The sequence below is a fragment of the Strigops habroptila genome, chromosome 10 (assembly GCF_004027225.2).
Source record: "Strigops habroptila isolate Jane chromosome 10, bStrHab1.2.pri, whole genome shotgun sequence".
Lineage (NCBI taxonomy): Eukaryota > Metazoa > Chordata > Aves > Psittaciformes > Psittacidae > Strigops > Strigops habroptila.
This window is the reverse complement of record NC_046359.1, coordinates 5764962-5786634: the sequence shown is the minus strand read 5'-3', so window position 1 is coordinate 5786634 and position 21673 is coordinate 5764962. Positions and strand designations below refer to the sequence as shown.

General features: G+C 41.1%; 1 protein-coding gene across 1 annotated transcript in view; it reads left to right on the top strand.

Moving 5' to 3' along the window:
- The window catches only part of LOC115613663 (SAM and SH3 domain-containing protein 1-like), a 546052-nt gene that overhangs the window by 482375 nt on the left and 42004 nt on the right, over positions 1-21673 (top strand). The window contains 6 exon segments of the mRNA XM_030499464.1: positions 11342-11382; positions 12962-13014; positions 13017-13048; positions 14341-14455; positions 16184-16198; positions 16200-16286. Coding sequence (XP_030355324.1) covers positions 11342-11382; positions 12962-13014; positions 13017-13048; positions 14341-14455; positions 16184-16198; positions 16200-16286 — 343 coding nt within the window.

Here is a 21673-nt window from a genome sequence, read left to right as displayed (position 1 = left end):
AGTCCCAGGAGGTGAGAAAGGAGAGGGGGGGTACATTATCTTTCTCCTTGGAGTTAACTCATTTTAGATTGTATTGGTGTTTCAAGATTTCAGATCAGGCTGCTATTAATGAAACCTATTTTGGAACCTGTTCCTTATCTCATTCTCTTTTTGGCCTTTTGTTATTTTGGGGTTTTAGATCAAGGGAGTTATCTTTTCTCCCCTCTGTGAGTGCTTGGGATGCGCATACATCAAGATGACTGGTAGTCATTTTTGAGGAACATTCCTGATCTCACAGTCTCTGCAAATTAAGCCTGATTAACAATTTCTGTGACTAGACCTAAATGAAGCCAACAAAAGATAGGCAAGGGGAAGGGAGAGTTTCAAACTTAAATCACTTTCCTTTTCCCGTGCACTCCTGGGCTTGTAGCTGTGCTTTTGAAGAAGGTGCCAAGGGAATGAAGTATTTAAAACCAAGTTAAAAGGAGCTTTAATTTTAGTAGTCCTTCATGAAAACCTCTCTGTGAGGACTGAGAGGGTTTCTGTTTACTGTCACCTCCTGCTGCAATGTGTGTGCTTGTTTTCTGCGCCTCCTTCCTTTGATCCTAGGATCTTGGATCCCTACTGCTAGGGGTAACGTGCAGCAGTGCATGAAGACAACTGACACTTCATTTCCAATTGTGTGCACTTCATGGGGTAGTGCCAGCTGGACTGATTCAGAGGGAGTATGTGGAATTCAATCGTGATGTGACACGCTTTTGTAAGGTTTTACAGTCCCGCGTTTTCATATCTTCTAGTGATTCAACACTGGATGGTAATAGAAAGGTGGTAAGAAATTGCTGCCCTTGCTGTTGCTAGTTAAATAGGAGTGTCAGTCCCAGATGTAGCTGTGGTGGGTGCTACCTCAGTATGGGTACTCAAGTATGGGATTCACCTGAGTGCCAGCCACGTAGGAGTCAGTTGTATGGTAGGGAACAGCTGCTGAAGGGTTTCCTGTGGGATTGTCTGAAAGCTGGTTCATGCTGAAGATCTTGGAAGATGATAAATTATCTTTCAGAGGTGCCTTCATTACTCAGAAAACAGTGATGGTTTGCTCGAGGTAGATGCTCATTTTCAAAACAGCTGAGGACAGATAAGGTGGATTTTACCTTGGGTACGATCACTGCTCTCATGTTGCATGCTGTTAACATGGAAAGCCTAGAAGGCTTAGAGTTTAAAAGCAGTGCTTCAGATGTTGAAACGTGGAAAAGTTTTCTTCAAGGATAACTCCTTATATAAAATTCTAATGAGATCAGAAGTGCCAAGTGGGTGGGAACATTGTAAGTACTGTATTGTGGGGAGTAACCCTCTAAGGTTATCCTGTAATCATAATGCTTTCTCTCAGTCTCAAAGCACTTCCCCATGGGTAAATATCATCATACCTCCTCAGGTAATAACGAGATAAAGATCTCGCAGCAGGACAGCACACAACTGGGAATAAACTCCTCTTACAAGTTCTAGCCAGCTTCCTAAATTGTGCGTCTGTGTAGGTGTTGTACCACAAATAACTGAGTGAGAAGACACTGTCTACAAAAACATTTTCGGAGTGACTCTCCTCTGAGAGAGCCCATTTACCTCAAAAAAGGAAATCAACCTCGTTATCTTACTTCAGGTGGAAGGGACCTGTGATTTTTGGACCTTTCCAGAATGGAAGTGTCCTGTTTGAGGATTTGCCTGTCAGTTGAAAGGGGTGTGTGATTAACCTGATCATACATGTGAAACCGGCACAGGGCAGGTTGCGTCAAATATTTGTGCAATAGGAAAGAAGGGGCAAGGTGTTCAAAATAATAAATATCTACTCAATACCATACAGATTATTCAAAACTGAAATTATACAGGCCTATTCCTGTTAGTGGCAGCCTGCATGTCAATGCTGGTTTCATCCCTGTAGCTCGAAGAGCCGACTTGTCAGGGTAATGCCTCTTCCAGGGAGGCAGAGTTTATAAAATTGATCCGCACAAAATGACCACATCAAGTACATCCGATACATCTGTACTTGCTACTAACATGTTGAATTTAATGGTTTTCAGGGGAGGACGGTGTGTTGGCCCCAGGGGTTTGTTTTGGGTTCAGTGTTTAATTTATGGCTTTAGTCTGAATACGCTGTGTGGGCATGCTAGAAGACAGGAAAGCTTGTCCCTTTGCTGCTTTTGCAGCCCTCTCATGCTGCATGAAAGATCCAGGGTAAACCTTTTACAAAACTTCTTTTGTTATGAGAAGACTCCAGTTTGCCAAACCTGAAACTCAATGCAGATGTGCATTGGTTTCTGATATTCACAAAGAGATCAGGTGGCAAAAGGAAAGATTTATCCTAAAATAGCCATGCAGATTTTCAGGAGCTGAAAAATCTGTTGTTGTGAGTACTCTTCCAAAGCCTGAGTAAAAGGTTGCCCAAGAAAACTTATATGTCTACGTATTGAAAAAACATTTTCTTATGGTAAGGTGGGGTGAGTTGTTTCTGGTCTGGTGTTCTGAGTGGATTGCTTTAGAAAGTAAAAGCAGTCCCAAAGAAAAACCTATGTTGGGATAGGGAGGAGAGGGCAAGCGGCTGGCTGGAATGTGGTTGGTCTTGGTAGCTCCCTTGCCCAATGTGGCTGCCTGCACACCCTGCAGCTTAACGCTACCAAGGTCTAAAGTTTTAAAATAACACACCTGGATGGTTGTTTAATTTTGCCAGAGTTGAGAGACTCCAGACAGAAAGAGCCTTTGAGGGAGTCTGGAAGAAGCTATGTTTGTTTTAACCTGCTTTAATTTTTCCTTTTCTGTGGTGCCCAACTGCAGAGAGAGCCTGACAGCCTCCACTGTACACAGCACTGGAAACAGATTAGCCTTGGTGCTCTGTGGTAGGAAAAAACCCTGTTTGTGTGGACAAGCAGTGTATGTTCAGTCTTGCTTTGAATCTTACTAACCCTTCTGTCCAGTCTGTTCAAAGCCAGTGTGAAATTAGTTGGTGCCCTCAGTCCAGCAAGTTGCTCAACAACTATCTGCCTAGTGGGTGATATGCTCTAACACAGAAGAGCAGCTGTAGTGCCTGGAAGGAGGCAAAAGGGGTTAAACAAGCCTGGAGGCAGAGTTCTTGTCACTTCAAGTCATTGTTCTCCCAAAAGGCATTTGGAGCAATACTACCTTCCTTTTGCTGAGAACACTGTTCCTGTTCATTTAGATGAAGCTACAAAATACTGCAGATGTGAACCTGCTCTATGCATTATAAATACCCTACCAAAGATGGTTTTCATTCAATTGATGCTGACAAAGAGAGAAAAATCTTCCCTGTAGCAGAGGCCTCTAAGATTTATGTGAATAACAGCAAGGGTACTGATGTGGCCTGAAAAGCTATTCGTAAACAACAGAAAACAAAGTCATATTTGTTCAAGCTTTGCCTCACAATTGCTGTGATTTTTTTTGGCCATACTGGTGTTTCTTCTGTAAATTGAAACAGTTGGTCAGGCTTCCAAATCACATAATATTCAGCAAGTAACACAAAGCATGGAATGAGATGTTTGCAGCTTTCTTCTCTTAATAATAAATTTCATCTCCCTCTGCCCTTTTCAAGATTCCTATCTTTTAAACTGCAGTCTTGCTCTCACTTGTGGTGCTAGTGTAACTTTGCAGGTTCTCGGTGTGCCTTCACTGAAGTGGCAACAGCATCTTTAACGCTGATACTGTTCGTTTGAAAACAAAAAACTCCCCAGAACTGCGGGTGTTCCTATATAGACACAGTGACTTCTGATATGCTAGAAGAATTATCAGTGTAACAAATGTGCAGTTAATGTGTTCTTAGCAATTACTATTCTTTAGCCCCATACCATGTTGATCCTGGGATGTATCGTATATACAATCCCTATTATTTCCAAGAGATGGCAACACCCCAAGGATGTTTACTCAGGCAGGGAACTGAAAGGGTTTTCTCATAATTGTAAATAGAGCATTTAAAACAATGTAATCCAACTTCTAGCCTGTTCCCATTTTTGACCTTTCAAGTCTACATGACAGACTGATGAGCTCTGCATGTTTGCCAGGAAATCCAGGTTAAACTCAGTCCGCTGAACTTAGGCTTCTGCATCCTGAATCTCATCCTGTTTTTAGAACTGGAGATGTTGCAGAGGGGAAGTTGTGTGTTTTACCTCTTGGGAAATAGATCTGTGCTGTCACTATTTGCTCCAGCGGTCTCTGGGCAAGTTTTGAATGTGGTGTATCAGAGAACTGCCAGGAAAGAGGAGGAAGTGGGTGAGAGACCCAAGAGCACTGCATACAGATAGGATGGGATGCAGTCACCCCTATATACTCATTTTTCTTTGCAGCTGCTAGAGAAAGGAAGGACAAAACAAACCTTATGAGGTTACATGACCACGGCTGTGTCTGGTGTTTTGCAGGCATTCCCACCACCTTCACGTGGCAGTGGGTATTACAAATTGTCACCTCCTGTGTGAATCACCTGCTGTTCTTTGCTCTGTTCCGCTCAAGCACGCTCCTGACCAAGTAAATGGTCATATTTCATATTAAACACCACAATTCGTCTGGCTGTACTCCTCAGCCTGCGGCACAGCACAGTTTAGGCGTTCTCAACCCTGTGATCCTCAGGACCTAAATCGCAGACTCTGCCAGAGCAGGGAGCAGAGCAGAAACAGACTTGTCGAGCGGAAGGTGCTGGTGAACAGCATGCATGTGTGGGGCACGAGCAGCACAGGGCAGCATTGCTCAGGGGCTTTGCATTCCCCCAGCGTGGGGGAGCTGCTGTGCCCCTGGCAGCTGTGTCCTCAGCTCCCTGCTTCAGCTGCTCCCGCGAGTGAATGTCTCTGTCATCCTCTCTGTGCGTGCAGGACATACATCTTAAACTGAGCCCCTCACATGGTGAGTTCATGCAGTTTGGCCAGATCTCTGATGGCATGTTGGGAATGCCAGAGGAGGAGTTGTAGGCTGCTTGGGCATTACAGCTTTCTCTGAGGTTGTTAGCAGGCAACCAGTGAGGCCACAACACAAGTGGCTGCTATCTGCATGCTGTTGTCTCTGCAGGAGGGACTGTTGCCTGAATATGTTTTTAAGGATTTTCTGCAATGGATGTGCTGTAGTATAGTCAGTCACTGTCCCATGGTATAAACTTGAACTCCAAACCAGCCTAAGGCTGTGAGAGTCCCTGCAGTTCGGTGTTCCCATCTTCCACAGTGATTTGCAATGAAAGCAGCAGTCTCTTTAAAAGTGGGTTTCGTTTTGCAAAAGGTTTTATGCAAGCCTCAATTCTGTCCCCTTTGGTACACTGATCTACTGGTCTGTCTTTGCCATAGTTTTAACACTAGATTTCCTAATCCTTTTTCCCTGCGGCATCCAAACTGCAGGTCCAGGTTTGAATGCAGGAGGTTATTAAATCATCCCTCCAGGTCATGGATAGGGGGCTTAAATTCTATCATGTTTGATTCTGTCAACTTCTCAAGGTGTCCGAATTAACTTTGGCAGGTATTTGTAAGCTCATCTGCAAAGAAACAGGCATGCAGGGCTGACAGAGGACGTGAGGCAGAGAGAGGGCAGAAACTAAGAACAACAAAGCAGAAAACAAAGAGATTCCCCAAACTGACGATGCTAAAGGCTGCACTTAAATACTGATGGAATAAACTGTTTCCTTTGCATAGTTGAAAATGGAAGGGAATATTGGAAGAAATACAAGAGCTTGCTCTTGAGATGTCTGCATTTAAGATACTCTTTTTTTTTGCCCTGTGCTTGCAGGAATCGAAAAGAATCAGTGAATGTGTACGGCCCTGTTTTCACTTGTTTGAGGCCTGATTTAGTCAAAGCCAAATTATTCATGCTGCCTTTAAACAGCCTTCTCAAGAGAAGTAGGGCAGGAAACTCCCACAATAACCCACACAATGGGAGTGAGAGGACAGCCAAACGCCGCCTGGGACACGTGAGGAGGGAAACCAGTGCGCCTTTGAGCAGCTGGAAGAAGATTCCAAGCCTGGTAATTTTGTACGAGGAATCATGAAGGGCGCCTTTCACGAGAAAGTCCAACTTGTTGCAGCTAGTCGACACAGCACGTAGTGAGCAATGCACACAGAGCAGGGGTGCCTTGCGTGCAGTACGTTGTGCCCTGCTCTTTGCTGTTGAAGAGTTTTTAGCTGGCAATTATCTGCCTCTTGGCTGGGACCAACCAGTCAGTTATTAAATATGTGGTGTAGCCCCATGTGCCTGCTGCCAGTCACCAGACCGAGCCCATGGGACAAACGTGGTGGCTTCCATGCTGGTAGTGGTAGAAAATACACATATGCACGCATGCCCACAAGCAGCTCAGTGTTTGTTTCCACTGAGAAAGTTTTGACCTGCGTAAAGAGCCATTGCTATGGAAACCTAATGAGAAGATAATTGAATGAAACATCTTTACTTTCCATCCCTTTCTCACAGTGGTGCCAGCAAGGTCAGAGCCTTGCAGGCCTGCTTTCTCTTCAGGTTCATGCAAATTTGATAAAAATACCAAAGGCCTGTTTTCTTCTCTGTGCCAGCTCCAGTTAGATAAATTATATTGCATTCAGTCAGGAGCAGTTACAAGTCTGTCAGTTTTTCATACTAATTATGTGACTGGGCCATTTCTAATGCACACGGATAACCAAATGGCTTTGCAGCAGAGCCAGCGTGGACTTTTGCATCAGTTTATTCACCGCTATGAGTGTGCATAATATTTGTAGATTGAAAATCCCATCCCAAGCATTTTCCTCAATGGGCTATAAATAGTGATTGGGAAGGAATAAGAGGGCCACTATCAGTTTATTGAAGATCATAACAGTAGTGGTTTCATTATCAGATGGTGCTACGCACCTGTGGATTTTTATGGTCCATAAATGAGGTGCGGCCATGTGTTAAAGCACATCTGCATTTAAAATACTTAGTGTTGAAACAAAAACCCATCAGAAATCCCATCATTTTCAGTTCCCATGCTTGTTCTGTTTGGAGAATAATAAGCTTTCAAAAATCAACAGGCGCATTCATGAAAGCAGCACATGGTGTCGTTTGTTTCCTTTCCCAGTTCAGGGGTGTACCAGCACATTCACATCTCGGGGCACATATGACTCTGTCTCTTGTAAAATCAACTGCTCTGTATGTGAGATAAGCCCCAGTGTTTTCTGTCTGAGATCAGAATCAGTCCAGAGTTAACAGGGAAAGCTGTAGCCTAGTAGTTCAATGCAGCCTGGTTAAAACATGTCTTAATAATCAGATACGCTCACAATTGGCTTGTGATGCAAATGCGTGCATTGGTTCTTCCTTCCACTCCATGTTTTAGAGCCCATCTCCAGGATTCAAGGGTTAATATATAACAGGGAGAGATTGCTTAGGTATATCGCAAGGTCATCCCCTCTGTAGCGCTTTTATAGAAAGATAGAATCAAAAACTGTTTTGGATGCCTGGCTTTGCCATTGTTCATACAAAACACACAGGCTGCAAAAGGAAAACCAGAAGTGCCCTCCAGAGGCAGTCGTCATGTCCAGGTCTTTGTTGTCAAAGACTTCTGGTCTGGTCTCTGTCTTTCAAGGACCCTCTTAAAAGCAGTTTGTTTTTAAAGCTGCCCTCCCTTTCTCTACATACTGTTGGAAGTTTGTCCAAATAGTTAGGAAATATTAACTCTTTTTTATTTTTTTCCAGCTTATGTCTACTTGTTCCTGTGCCTGATTTACTAATAGGCAGTAAATTAATCATCTTGCAGTTTTCAGTTTTGAGAGACTGAACACGCAAAACTTTTCTAGCTTTCTCCTGTAAGATAAGCTGTCTGATTCCCTGACTATTCCAACAGGTTTTCTCTTACTGCTTCAGGTTTGAATTCATCTTTCTGTAGCCTGGGTAATGACAGTTGTACAGCTATTATCATATGTATTCATGCTTTGTACTGCCATTGGAATTTCCCATCCTTGTGCCTTTTAGGATTAACATGTTGGTTTTTATCTCAGTCATCCTTTTTCAGTTGGTATCCCCAGATACTCTCTCATTTGTAAACTCCAGTGTTTGAAAGACTGACTTTTGTGTGAATCCTATTTGTGTACTTGCACATTTTAGTGTTGAACATGAACTCGTTTCTGTTAAGCCCGTCTTTCTAAGCAGCTGGTTTCCTGGTCTACGTTCTCCACTCTGGCTTTTGCCACTAAATTTTGTGCCACTCATTGCTGAGTGGTCTGATGTAATTTACTAAACCCCACTGAAACCCATCATCTCTCTAAGGCAGTAATATTTGGTTACTCCCAAAAGTAGCTCCATTTTTAGATTATCTATCGTGCTTCCCTCCCTGCCCCATTTGTTTATTTCAGCAGTTTGGCTCCAAGAGGCCCAAAGTATCAGCCTAGAGATGGGTTTGAATTTGTGAGATTAATGGATTAAAGTTTCGGCCCCTTCTGCAATGCGCTTCCAGAGATTATGGTTTGATAAGAAAGTACTGCTTCCCTCTGGCCATAAATCTTCCTTCTTGTCTGAACATCTACCCATACATTTCTTCCGCTATATGCTGTGACAAAGTACATTTCATGTGAAAGCTTGCTAATGAAGTTGTACATCAGACCACAACAAAAATGAAGGCCTCCATGGTGGAGTAATGGCATTTGGCTCCCTTTCAGACACGCAGTGCTGAAACTTCTGCCAAGTGTCACTGCATCATTAACTTTCAGTACAAGTTATCAGTCTATGAATGGAAGAACACAAATCACTTTCAGTGCACGTTCACAGAGGAGCTGCAGATTTAACAGAGTAAGGGAGTGTAATTGGCAAATCAAACATACAGCAACTCTGCGGTACTCTGGAATTTTTCACCAGTCATCTAGGAAGTAAATGCTTGATTGATTTCACTGAGGATTTTTAAGCATCAGAGTTGTCTGGTGGAACTAAAAAGCAAGTGCCATATCAGGCTCTATGTGGTAAGTTGTTGGCATTTCCATCTCTTCGGACCAGCTGTTAGCATTTTCAAGGTCATCCCAGGCATGGAATATTTCCTCTTCAGGGAATGAATGAAATGATAATTGGAATTTGCATACTCTGATGAAACTCAGCATAGTTCTTAAATCAGTTATAAATGAGAAAGTGGTCCGCTTGTTGTGGATCCTACTCTTCTCCTTGCCCGCTTCAGCTCAGGCGTGTCAGAAGTTTGCTGCTACTGCTCTTCGCCTTCTTTGGATGCCAGTGTGCAACGAGTTGGTGGCCTCAGGCTAATTCCCAGTGAACAGATGTCCACATCACAGACATTGTCGCTACACCTGCTACTTACTTGTATCGTTATTGGCAACTGTGTGAGAGGAGAAAGGGATCAAAATGGATTTGGAGGCTGAAGAACACAAGAGGCTGCTTCTCTGCTCTGAGTCTGATTTCACTACTGAGGCAGAATTCTGATCATTAACACATGTAATTTTCTAAGGATGGTGATTTGGTGCATTTAATGGGTACTGAATTCATTTAAGATAGATAGAATAACTGATTGATGAGTGAGGTCTATGCTGAGGTGCAGAACATGTAATGAATTCAGTTTGTTGGTTCCAACAGACCTTGGCTTTCTTTTTACTTGGTTGTCTCCACATACAAGTCCACATAATTTTTATCTGATTTACCTTTCTTTAAAAAAACACTTGTTGACAACTTTACTTTTAAGTGTCTGGATGAAATCCTTCCCTTGTTGAAAGTCTTCAGATTTTGGCTTTTCTGGAGTTTTTACCCAGAAAGCATGTGGTTTGTGTTTTTCTCCTGCATTTGTTATTCAGGCTTCTTAAAAACTAAGCTTTTGATGACGTATCACTTATATCATTAATTTTTCCCCTTCAAGGGTAAGCTGTATTAGCAAGGAAAACATTAAATGTCTCCCTCCGCTTGGTGCACTACAGATCTGAAATTTGGTTGCTTCAATTAGTTTGCAGTTTATACTGGATTAAATTTCTAATCAGTCTGAGGTTGAAGGGGGTTACATTTCAGAGCGGCGCTGTGCCAAACCCTCCTTGTCTAGATGAATTAGTAAATCAAACTGAAACTTCATACTGTCTCATTTCCCCTTTAATGATGCCTTTGCAAACTGATGAGCATGTTTTTCATGCTTAGAAAACGTTGGCCAGTAATTGCTTACATCTTCTGAACTGGATTGAACTAAAATTTTCCTTTACTGAATTGATCAAAAACTCTTCATTGCCCTCTTCTGGGGGTCTAAGAAAACGCAAGGGGCCTGTGCAAACACTGTGGACAGCAACAGGAGTATGGCATGTGTGTGTTATTATATGGTCTCATTCAAAGAACGATTTGACTTGAGGTCATCTTGTTATGCTGGGGTATGCATGTTTCCATTCTGCATGGCTGCAGTACAGCCACCACACAATAGGGCATTGTCATGTTGTGGGGCTGCGCTCTCGGCAAAGGCGCTGCAGTAATGCTTTGCACTTGGAGCCTCCAGCAAAGCCATTGAAGCTGGCAGAAGTCGTTTCACAGGCTTGGCACAGCATGGTTAAATAGCGATTCCCATAGGAAGGCTTCAAAGAATAGCACAAGATTTGGTGATTTCTATTAGCTTCCTTTTATACAGACAGGGGAAAAAAAAAAAGGCAATGAAGCGGGGTGATGTTGTCTCGTCAGAGATCCCACAATGAACTGTTGGCACTGAGTTGGAATCCATTATGGAAAACTGGTTCAATGAATATAAAGACCAAGAACAAAAGATTTACTTAGTGTTTTAGCGGGTTGTTTGTAAAGTCCGTGTTCTGTTAAAATAAGTCTCTCCAGTTAGCTTTTGAGGAAAGTAGTTATACATTTGTGGGAAAGCACACAGAAGGGACTCGGGAGAAAGCTGTGTCTCCAGTCATCTATGGTGCCACTTCATGGCGTCTGGACAAGCTTTCTGTACCTTGTCTTTAAATCTCTACTCTTCTGTTCCACACAGTGGCTTCTGAAAGGTTAATGAGTGCATATTTCTAAAGCATGTTCAGATAAAAATTAAATAGGCTGAAAACTATTGTACAGCTAAACAAATACAGCAACCCAGTGCTACAGGTTCTAAGGCAGCCACATTACTGTTTTACAAATGGAAAGGGGGAAAAGTATGTGAAAAAGTGTTTTTTTTGAGGCATCCCTAGATTCCTTTGCCTTAACCATAGGTTTCTGTCAGTATGTATTTTTCTACACTGGTCACAAAAGGCATGTTGAAGAGGGGAACTCAGTTACTGTAGCCAGACCAGTGAGTTCAGTTTTTGTTTCCAACTTGCTGTGTTGATAAGAAAGGGGAAGAGATGATATGTTGTTTGGAAACTATAATTTATTGTAATCAGACAGCTCCCATGAAATGCTAGAAGCCTGCATCAATAAGTCCATTTCTCTTTTTTTGTCCTAGGCTCTCCATTCATAAATCAAGTTCGGAAGAAGGCTCTGTAGGTCAGTATATTTCATTTTATTAGATACTCCTATGGAATACTTAAACAGGTTTTGAGTTTTGCTTGTGCTGGGATTTGAAGAACTGAGTAAACACAATGCTGGCAGAAGCCAGCAGCATTTCTGTGTGTGGGGAGGGTGAGTTTCAGCAGCTTGAAGTTTGATGCTGGGTGTCTCAGTGATCACTGAGACTACCCAACCAGCATTGTCATGTGATAAATATGCATCTTTTGACTTGTTGTTTTGAATTTCAAATGTTGGCATGTTAGATCACTGCTAGCCTGTTCGTTTTTGTATTCTGAAAATCACCACCACCAGTGAATAACTGGGGGGTTTATTTTTGTTCGTGTCACATGACTATAGTCCTTTTCCTTTGTTTCTGAACTATTTTGTATTCTTAAATATGTATTTGTTTTCTATTGTCTTTCACTTTTTAGGATTCTATTTTGTTTTTTAAACTTACTATAATTAGTTCATTCTGCTATCCTAACATTAGTTGAGCTGATACGATTGTGGACAAATTTTACTTTGCTCATTGGAGAGGAAAAGAAAAAACTGGGAGGCTTTTTTCTTTGTTTCTTTTTAATGTTTTCCTAGGGACATTTCCACACAGTCTGTACTTAAGCTGTGTTTCAGAGTCTGTAAACCCAGCACTAGGTCTTCTAGGGCAGGATCCAAAATACTGTAGTCACATGCTGAAACTCAGTGGCACAGTATAAACTGTGTTCCTCTGAGTTTTTCAAAAGCAGAGGGATGAAGCAGCTGTGTATCAGTAGCATTTCTGCCAGATGAGGCACAGTATGTTCTCTTGCAGGTGGCATAAACTTTATAGCGTGTGTCCTGGTTAATGCAGAACAAAGTTATGTGCCCTACATTGAGCCAGATCCAATTTCTTTTTTAGAACAAATGATTTACTGCAGGGTCATCAAGCCGTATGCAGATCTGACATTAATGGACATGGAGACCCAACCTTGCGCAGTCCAGGCATACAAAGAGCACGAGTCAGATATAGCTGATGGTCTTAGCCAATTTCTCATGCCAAGTAGTAGGATGTGTGTGTTTGTGCATATGTGTGTGCCTCTGCGTGTGCATTTATATATATGTGTATATATATAAAAAGTATTTCTTTTCTGTATAGATATGCATAACTGCACACACATATTAGAAAAATGGTTATCTGAGTTGTGGCTTAGGCTGCATAATTGTGGTTCAGTTAAAGAGAATAAACAACAAAATACTTCAAAACCACTTCCAGACTTGACATTAACAGTTCAACAGATATCAAAATGAATGTAAAATATTTTCTGTTTATAATTCAAAATATGTAAGTTACTGGGCTTATCCTAGACCTCTATAGCATTGGCAATTACAACAGAATGTGCATTTCCCTGAAATAGCTACATCAGCATCATTCTAGTACAGAATACATCAAGAAAAATAAAAAAAATCAGATATTTTTATTCATTTTGACTTAGAAAATACAACTGAATGCTTGAAAATTTTCTAGCATTTACTAACTAACGTTTTTTTCTGAAATTCTTTTTCCCCTTCCCCTCACCCTCCCTCCCCACTTTCCTTTTAGGGAAAGCAGACTGGAAAAAGAAAAATAAGTTTTTTTGGCAGAATTTTCCGAAAGAACCAGAAAGGGACTAATGAGGCAGACTTCAAAAAGGTAACTCTGTTTTTACAAACACACAACCTGTCCGTATGAATAGAAGGAAGCCAGCATCACAAAGGAGTAAAATTCATTTTTTAACAGCGTGGCAGTCAGGTCTGGGAGTATGACAGGTTTGGTTCATTGTGACAGGGCCTCAGAAAGACGAGTCACATTCTGTGACACTACAGACATGAGGCTGGGATGCCTTCAGTCCTGACTGTCAGTGATGGCATATGTGCTAAGGATGCAGTTAATATAAGTAATATCTGTAAATGAACATGCTTTTGAGATGGGGGTTTTTTTTTCCCTCATCCTGATTTGATGAGAGAAATGCTGATCTTAGTCGTTTCTCCTTCTTTGGCATTTGTTACTTTGAATCAAGCCTTTCGTTGTATAAGACACTACAAGAGGAGTAGTGAAAGTGCCTCTGATGACTCATACAGATAGAATCAATTCCACTTCAACAGTCAGGTGTCTTTCTCTTAGTTCTTCTCCAGAAGATGCAGCTGTTGCATTGCTTTAAGTATTTCTCTTCACACAGAAAGTTTTCTGTTTGCCCATGAGTATCTGTTAGATCTTTGTGTTGCAAACAGATGCTTCTCCACGCACTATGTTTGTGTTCAGACAGATAGTGAAAAATGACAGAAACCCACTTAGGAGGTTGAAAAGGGGTACATTTACACTCTCAGTTAATCGTGGGTCCTTGCTGGCTCTCAAGGCAAGTTCTAGTTGTGCATGCTGACGTACCAAGCAAATGCCAAAAAGAGAGGTCCTGGAGGTAAAAGCCCAAATACATCCAGCACCATGTGTCAGCACAGTGGCCGATTAGATTAGATAGCCTGGATAGATCAGGGGACATGGCCAGTCTGCAGCAGGAGAGCTACAAGGGCCCAGCATGCCGTTCCTGAACAGGCTTCCCATCCACTCTGGCAGCCTGACTACAGGTATTCCTCAGGGCTGAGTGCAGGACTTTACTGCCATTAGCACCTTCTGGTTTGATTCTTGTCTTTCAGGTCAATAACTGTGTTGATGACAGTCATATTTTACTTCTCCTTGTCATGTTCTTTTGCTTTCAGTGTCAAAGTGGACTTTTCTAGCCTTAATTTACTTCCTTCTCTTGCTCGGTTACTTCCAAATCATTCAGTCCTTTTGAAATCATCATATGAGTCTGCTCTGGGGAGGGTCTGTTTTCTGGCCAGCCAGATCCACATGGTTACCATATTTCAGAGCACTAGGTAAAATCCAGTACCCCACTCTGTGCATGAGCTCTTATACATGCTTGTTATCTTTGTGCTTTTTCCTGCAGGAGAGGATGTAGGGTATGTGGCCAGTGAGATCACGATGAGTGATGAAGAACGGATCCAGCTGATGATGATGGTCAAAGAGAAGATGATCACCATCGAGGAAGCACTTGCTAGGGTATGATTATGTATATAATTAATTTTGCTTGAGAAACAAGTTTCAGGATGTAGGCTATACCAATTTGGAGTTTTCATTTGCTCAGACAACATAGGAGAAAGGGGAGAAAGCCTGCTTAGGTAACATAAATCAGATAGCAATTCCTTTCTTTATGGGAAAGAGTGAGATTTAGCTAAACCAAAAATGGTGTCCAGTGCCCATTTAACAATAGATGTCCAATACCATTTAATTAATGGTAAATTAATCAAATCCTAAAAGCATTTGCTTCTCTCGTTTAGCAATAAAGAGTGCTGATCAGAGAAAAAGCTCAAGTGTAGCAGCTTTTTTTCCACTGCAGCTATTTAAAGTAAGGGACAGGAATTTCACCTTTACTAGCCCTTATTTACCATGTATGTTCATAGGTTTGTTTAGTACTAAAAGGAATGCTTCAATTTTTGCTCAGCTTGCCTTATGTGTTTCAGAATACATATACTACTTATTTTCCGGCTGTGAATGGCTGAAAGGCAGTTTGATTGAAGGCTTCCATTTTTCAGCAATTAAAACATAAAAAATAATAACATTTAAGTTAAAATTTCTTCTGCTTGTTTCTTAGCAAAAAAGATGATGTTTTGTTTTTAATAGCCTTCAAGAAAACATATTCAGGTGTTTTTGGCATTTGACATCAAAATCAGCATGGATGTATTTTTGATAAGTGCAGTGCCTGTCACAAGCATCTCTTTATGAAATCTAAATGTTAATAAACCACAAGAAAAGTAACAGTAAGGTATTGTATTTGTGCAGCAATAGGGCTGAGATTTTAATTGCTCGGGAGCCAGAACAGTGTTAAAGTTTCTGCACCACATTTGATTTTGTACCCTTGTGCAAAAGACTGATGGAACACAGGGTATTCTGTGTGGGCTCCATTAGAGGAGCAAAACCCACAATTTAGATCATGAATTGACACTCGGATAAATTTTTGTATTGACATACTAAATCTTGAGATATATTATCCTAGAATATCAAGCTATGTTATCATCTGAAGAAAAGATTGTTTTGCTGGGAATCATATCATGAAAAAAAAAAGCAATATTTTTAAATTACCAGGCAGTAATATTGCAAATTCTTTTACTTCTCTGCTGTTGAAAATTTGAGGGAGGAAAGGTTGTACCTAGTCTGTATGGTACATACATGTACTGATACTGTTTCCCTCTAGTGGTTTGAGCTACTAGCTGCAACCTAATTTATTTATTAATATCATCAGTTCTTGATGATCCTCTCAACAGTTTGACTCCAGTCAGATTGGTTTTATGTCTTAAGCCTTTTATTGGAAAATGGGAAAGATGGTCTTTTGTTTTAAAAGTATGGTTCCTAGTGTTTGCTGCAGATCATTTTCTTTATGAAGGAAATTGGCAGGCTGTTGTGATTTAATCTGTCTGTTGTAAACTGTGCCTCTGAAATGGGGATGTGTAATTTATATCTTCCAGTGGCACTTCATCAAAATCCATTATTTACAGATCACTTCCTTTTAAGAAAAAAAAATAAATCTCATCATTGAAACTACTGGTTCTAAATCAAATTAGTTTATTTTGAACAAGTGAGACATGCAAGGCAAAAGTTCTGATTCTTTCAGTTCCACAATGATACGGGCGGGGGGGGTGGAACTGAAAGGACATTAACTCTTTCTATTTTGATGAGGACTGATAGCTTCTCCTCACTGGAAAAGGTTCTCTTCTGTCTTTTCAAATTCAGCTGAAGGAGTATGAAGGCCCAGCACAGGCAATCGAGCACTGTAGATGCTACAGAATGGCCTGATGGTTCTTGCTCAACATTTGATGGGTCTTCCAATTGTAATGTAAGTACCTGTCATTTTGATATAGCTCTCCAGTATCATTTCATATTTAAATTCTTCTATTGCAGTCAGAAATGTCCTGATTTACCCTGGCGGACTTCCTTATTAGCAAATGTACAAATTGACCTTGCGATGCCATGTTCTGTCTGCAGAAAATATTTAACATGAATTTTAAGTCTTCAAGGTCTGTTGTCTTAGACTTTAACAGTCTTATTGTATAATCTCTCTTTTTTTTTTGTTTTTTCTTTAATCCGACCCTGTGTCACTGAGCTTTTCAAGCAGAGGTGATCCCAGGCAAAAATACCAGTGTTCCAAAAGGTAACAGAAAAGGGCTTTAGGTTGTTTAGGGGGAACTGTTTCACTTTACTGATTCCATAGTAACTGAGAAGTAGCGTTTCTCAGGCCTTCCTATCTGTCGTCGATACATTTTTAGATGAGGGTATGGCTAAGTTCTAGCTACCTGCTGCTTTCAAGCAGTTCTATCTCTGCATTCGCTAAGTCTCAGCCGAGAGAGTTTGCAGCTTCTGCCAGACCCATGAGCAGTAAGGCAGCTTTCCTCTAGCATTTTTACTTTTGAGCTCTGTAGCTTCTGTTGTTTTTATGGGCACCAGACAGCCTTTGTATCATGCCATACTGGGATTATTAGTTTTCCTTCCAATATCTTCATTTTCTCTGAGTAGTTTATTCCACTTCATTTCTCTAATTAAAAGTTCACAGATAAATCTTAGAGAAGAACACATTGGGCTGTCAAATCCAAGCTTTTTGTAACCCATATAATTGAATCATAGACTTTTGAGACCATTGATTGATTTATTTTATTCTCTATGGAATTTCCTGCTAACTGCAGCAGACAGTTAGTTCTCCTCCCTAAATGAAAAGAGGAATGCTATGTAATTTTATGAGATGCTTTAAAATTTTTTGTGGTGGAGAAAGATTTTCTTGTTTGTATTCAACAAAGAACATGCCCATCTTTAGTTAGGTGGGAACAGAGAGGGAGTTGGTGTTGCCTTGATACATGAGAAATGCGCAAAGAATAGCGAAGGAAGGATCCTGGCTCTTCTGTACTGATTGTTTAGCCAGCTGAAAGATCCTTGATCTTCTCTATCAGTATTTATAGCCTGAACCTTTCCCTTCTTAAGACCTTCGGCTAGGTACCTATAGCATAAAAGCCTCAAAACTCTAATTTTCTGTGGTCAAATCTCAGAAGGATACTGAATTTCTTTCTTAAACCTTCTGACAGTGATTTATTCTTGTGTTGAAGTTACTGCAAGCTGTGTATACCTCTGAGGACTGAACATGACTCAGTATTTCCTCCCTAATGGAATAACTTGGCACCTTTTCTCTAAAATTATTTTCCTAAGCCATCTTTCCACTGTGAGCCAAGAGCTCTGTTGCCTCTCTCTTGTGTCCTGTTAGGATTTGAACCATCTTCCTGCTAACTTCAGTGGGGGATCTCTAGTCCATCGCTGCAAGATACCTCTCAAGACTTTTGCCCTTGCTTCTCATTTTTATCCTGGTTACATTTATGAGAAGCTGTGAAACTGCTTGCCTTCAAGGAAAAAGCAGATAATCTGCAGAAATGAAAGTTCATGTTAGAACAAAAATCAGCTTGGCTTCTTTTTTTTTTGTGTGTGTGGACAAGAAGGAAACTAGGGTTAACTGGGGTGAAAGGCTTTGGGGATATAATTGACGTGCAAGAGGGAAAAACAAACAGCACAAACTGTCAGATATGGCTAGAGATAGTGTGTGTGTTCACCCAGGCTGTTTTGCCAAAGGACATCTCTATTAATCCAAAATAACCAGTGTTTGAGATGTGCAGAGATGATTCTGTTCTCAAGCCCTTTCTTTGCCAAATGGTTTGACTTTCAGTGCCATTTGTATGATTTGTGCTCTGTAAATGTGGAATCTCAGCTCAACTACCCCACTCATTTTGTAGAGGCCATGAAGCAAAGATGTTTTTCCGTATATGAAACATTCTGTTAGGTAGCCCACTGCCTTCTAACCTCAGAAAGTAATTGAAAATGTGAGGTCACTGAAATTGAAGTTTCTGGTTTGAATTAAAACTCCTTGGGCAATGCTTCTTCTGGTTCTGTTCGCATTATTTCTGAGTTTTTTTTTTTCAGTCTCATGGCCAATTGTTACTAGGCATTTTTTAGTGGAACATTGTGATCATACTTAATCATTCTGTAAATATTTTGTAAACACAAATGATAAAAGCAAATTGCAGGATAATTGCAGATTGAGGAAATTTAGGAAAAGAATAATTTTTAGTTTACTTGCTGTACATTTGTTTGGTAACCTTGGGGATTTAAGAGATGCCAAGACACTTGTATAATGACTTCCCCCTTTCCCCTCCTTGTTTTATCTTGTAGGCAGAGAGACCTGCTGGTAGTTAAGGAGGACTTGGGAAGATGGGTCATTAGTTTTTTTGTGTAGAATCTTTATCTAGCTTTGCTCAATGACTACATTTCAGGAAGGGAACAAAAATAGAATCTTAAGCATCAGAGATCTGAAAATTAAGACAGAATATCTGAAGTGTTTCTAAGGGTTTAAGTACTCTATTGCTTTCAAGTCAGCTCTGCCCAGCGCATAAGAACAGCCACCTACAATATAATGTCTAAACAGTAAATATTATTAGTTGTTGTTGTTTTCCTCTTTAGGGGGGAAAAAAAAGGAGCACTTTTTATTTTAAACTTGTATAGCTGTCATGTGTTTATGACTAACACCACCGGTGTTGATCCTTAACTCATTTAAGATTGATAAAGGATTCTTTTTCCCAGCTCCTCCTCTTCTAAGTTACTGTACCAGGGTATGGAAACGTGCATTTCATAGCACTCAAAACTAAACCCTGAAATGAACCACAAAGGATTGAAGGATCATCATCTCAGCATCCGAAGGGAGGCAGCCTGATGTCATTGCCGTGCTGTTAATTGTATGTCCTGTTTGTTTGCTTTTAAGAACAAACAAACAAAGGCCTGGCCAAGTAAGTAGGTGACTTGGTTCTTTGCCACTTTAGACCAGTTGTAGCTTTCAGTCTTGCTACTGTGGCCTTTTCGTTCAACACAAAGTATGTGTGTTATTTATTTGCTAGTGTGGGAAGCGTTGAAACTCTTATCCTTTTGAGCCCGATGTATCAGAAGTCTAAAATGCCTCATCAATTTTTTACACATTTATTTCTGAATGTTTATGTTTCATCTCTATTGAAAGAAGGCTCCTCACAGTAATACTAGACAAGCTTTCATTGCCTTTTGCCAAGTGCTGGGATGTAAAGCAGGTGCAGATTACAAATAGATCCCTTTCTGGGTTTAGATAAGGGCCTATTTGTCCTCAGGAGTCAGAAAGTCCAGGGAGAGAGAGGACTCAAAATTGTATCACATTCTTTCTTTACACTGAGGTGCCTTTTATGCGTCTAAAGATAGAAGCTTGTTTGATAACTTTGGGGGGCTGGAATTCTCAGTTCATCTACAACGGGGCTGGTTCGTCCCAGAGCCCTGCTGGTACAGCTCCAGCCCAGCTCGGAGAACCAGCATTAGGAGGATTCAGCATAAATCCTTTCTTGTGCCCTCTGCTGAAAGACTGCTAATTGGTACCAGTTGCCATGTTTGATGCGGGAGTGGGGGAAAGGAGGGAGGCAGGAAGGGAGGTTGTGACAGAAGTTGTATCATACGTGTGCTGCCACTGAAACAAACCACTAATTAACTTCGTTGACAGTTTCTGTAGATGCAAGTTAAATGAAGTTGTAATTATCTCTGGACGGAACTGTTTTGTTTGTTCGTCAGGCTTCTGTGTTTCGGTTTTGATCAGCAGATAATGGTCAGCCATCCAGAGCTCATTAGCACGAGCTTCCATGTAGCCTAGCCAGGCTTCGTTTGAAGGCTTCTGCTGAGGGCTGTGCTGTGCTTCCCGAGCCCTCTCCACCTGCTACACATGGCCTTAGCAGCCTCAGGAGAAAAGCCATTAAATTTAGAGCGGGGAGAACAAAAGCATCATCTCCCTCCAACAGTACAGCCCACAGGTGGGCAGTGGGAAGCCCGCAGTGCTGTTTTACCTCCCTGGCCTCCCAACGCTTCTCTACCCAGGACTGTCAACATGGCACTATTACCACTAGGAAACTGGCACCCCGTTTATGGTCGCTGAGGAGGTGGCAAGCAGTTGTGCAGACCTGGAGGTGTGCCATGCACATCCACATCTGCCATGAGACCGATGCTGGGGAAAACCCCCTTTGCATTGCTGCTCTTGTCTGTCTTCTGTCAATCTGCTTTGTGACAAATGGCAGCAAATTGAGCCCACACAGGAACAGTTCTAGACGGAGTGAGATAATATTTTGTTGATCCTGTTCTTCGTATAATTTCCTGAGGACATTTTCATTTACCAGGTCATTAGATGGGGCTAAAAGTTGAAAGGGTGTGCAGTATTGGGTTTGCGTCTGATATCAGGGTCAAAGGCAGAATAACAGATGAGAATGGACTTTGGGTCGTATTTGTTTCAGTCTGAGAGATGCTGAAGCTGTTGGATCAGGATCTTATTACCCATGGTACAAGCTGACTGACACAAGATGAAGTCTGATAGAATTATCTCTGACTCATAACAGTCATTACTGTGTTGTTTGGTAAGTGTGGAGAGCAGGAAGAAAAGAAATAATTACAGTATAATTTCCATAGCACCAATTACCTTGAGAGTAAATCTAAGTGTAACTACAGCAAATCCACATTATTCAGGGTTATACTGTATTTCAGTGGTTCTGATTCTGGATGCTTGCTAAATACAGTGATTTTTAAATCGATTCTTATTCCTGTTACTGATGGATTCTTAAAATGTTTAACCATTTGTTAGCATTATTATTGCTCATAATACAGGACTGTTACAGTAAACAGGAAAAGACCCTTCTTTTGGTATAGTCATTTTGACTTGTTAGAACTAAGCTCAAAATCAATGCATATTGGGAATCAGCATTGAATGCCAATGGAGACTAGGGTGTGAATGTGGGTTTTTTAATTTAAACAGTAGTGTTTAAGCTGAAGCAACATGGATACTTTGAGCATTTTGAAAGCTGTGCCCTGTTTTTGATGTCATCACAGGACTGACCATTTTTCATGGATTTTTTTCCCCATGAGAAGCTAGAGTGTAAGAGGATAGTTCTGTCTTTCTTGGAGAGCTTGTGGCCACCTCCAGGCCGTGCATGCTCTTAGAAGTAACAGAGGGGAGCTGATGCTGAGCATGGCTATGAATGAATGCAGAGCTTTCATATTTGCTCTGAATAGTCTAGCAACCCAGTTTCTGTGAAGATTTCCTGAAAGGCACTGATGTGTCTCGTTGTATTGGGCGATATATTTGTTACTACTATCCAAGTTTCATTAATACTGTCAGTGCTCGGTAATAGTTATGATGAA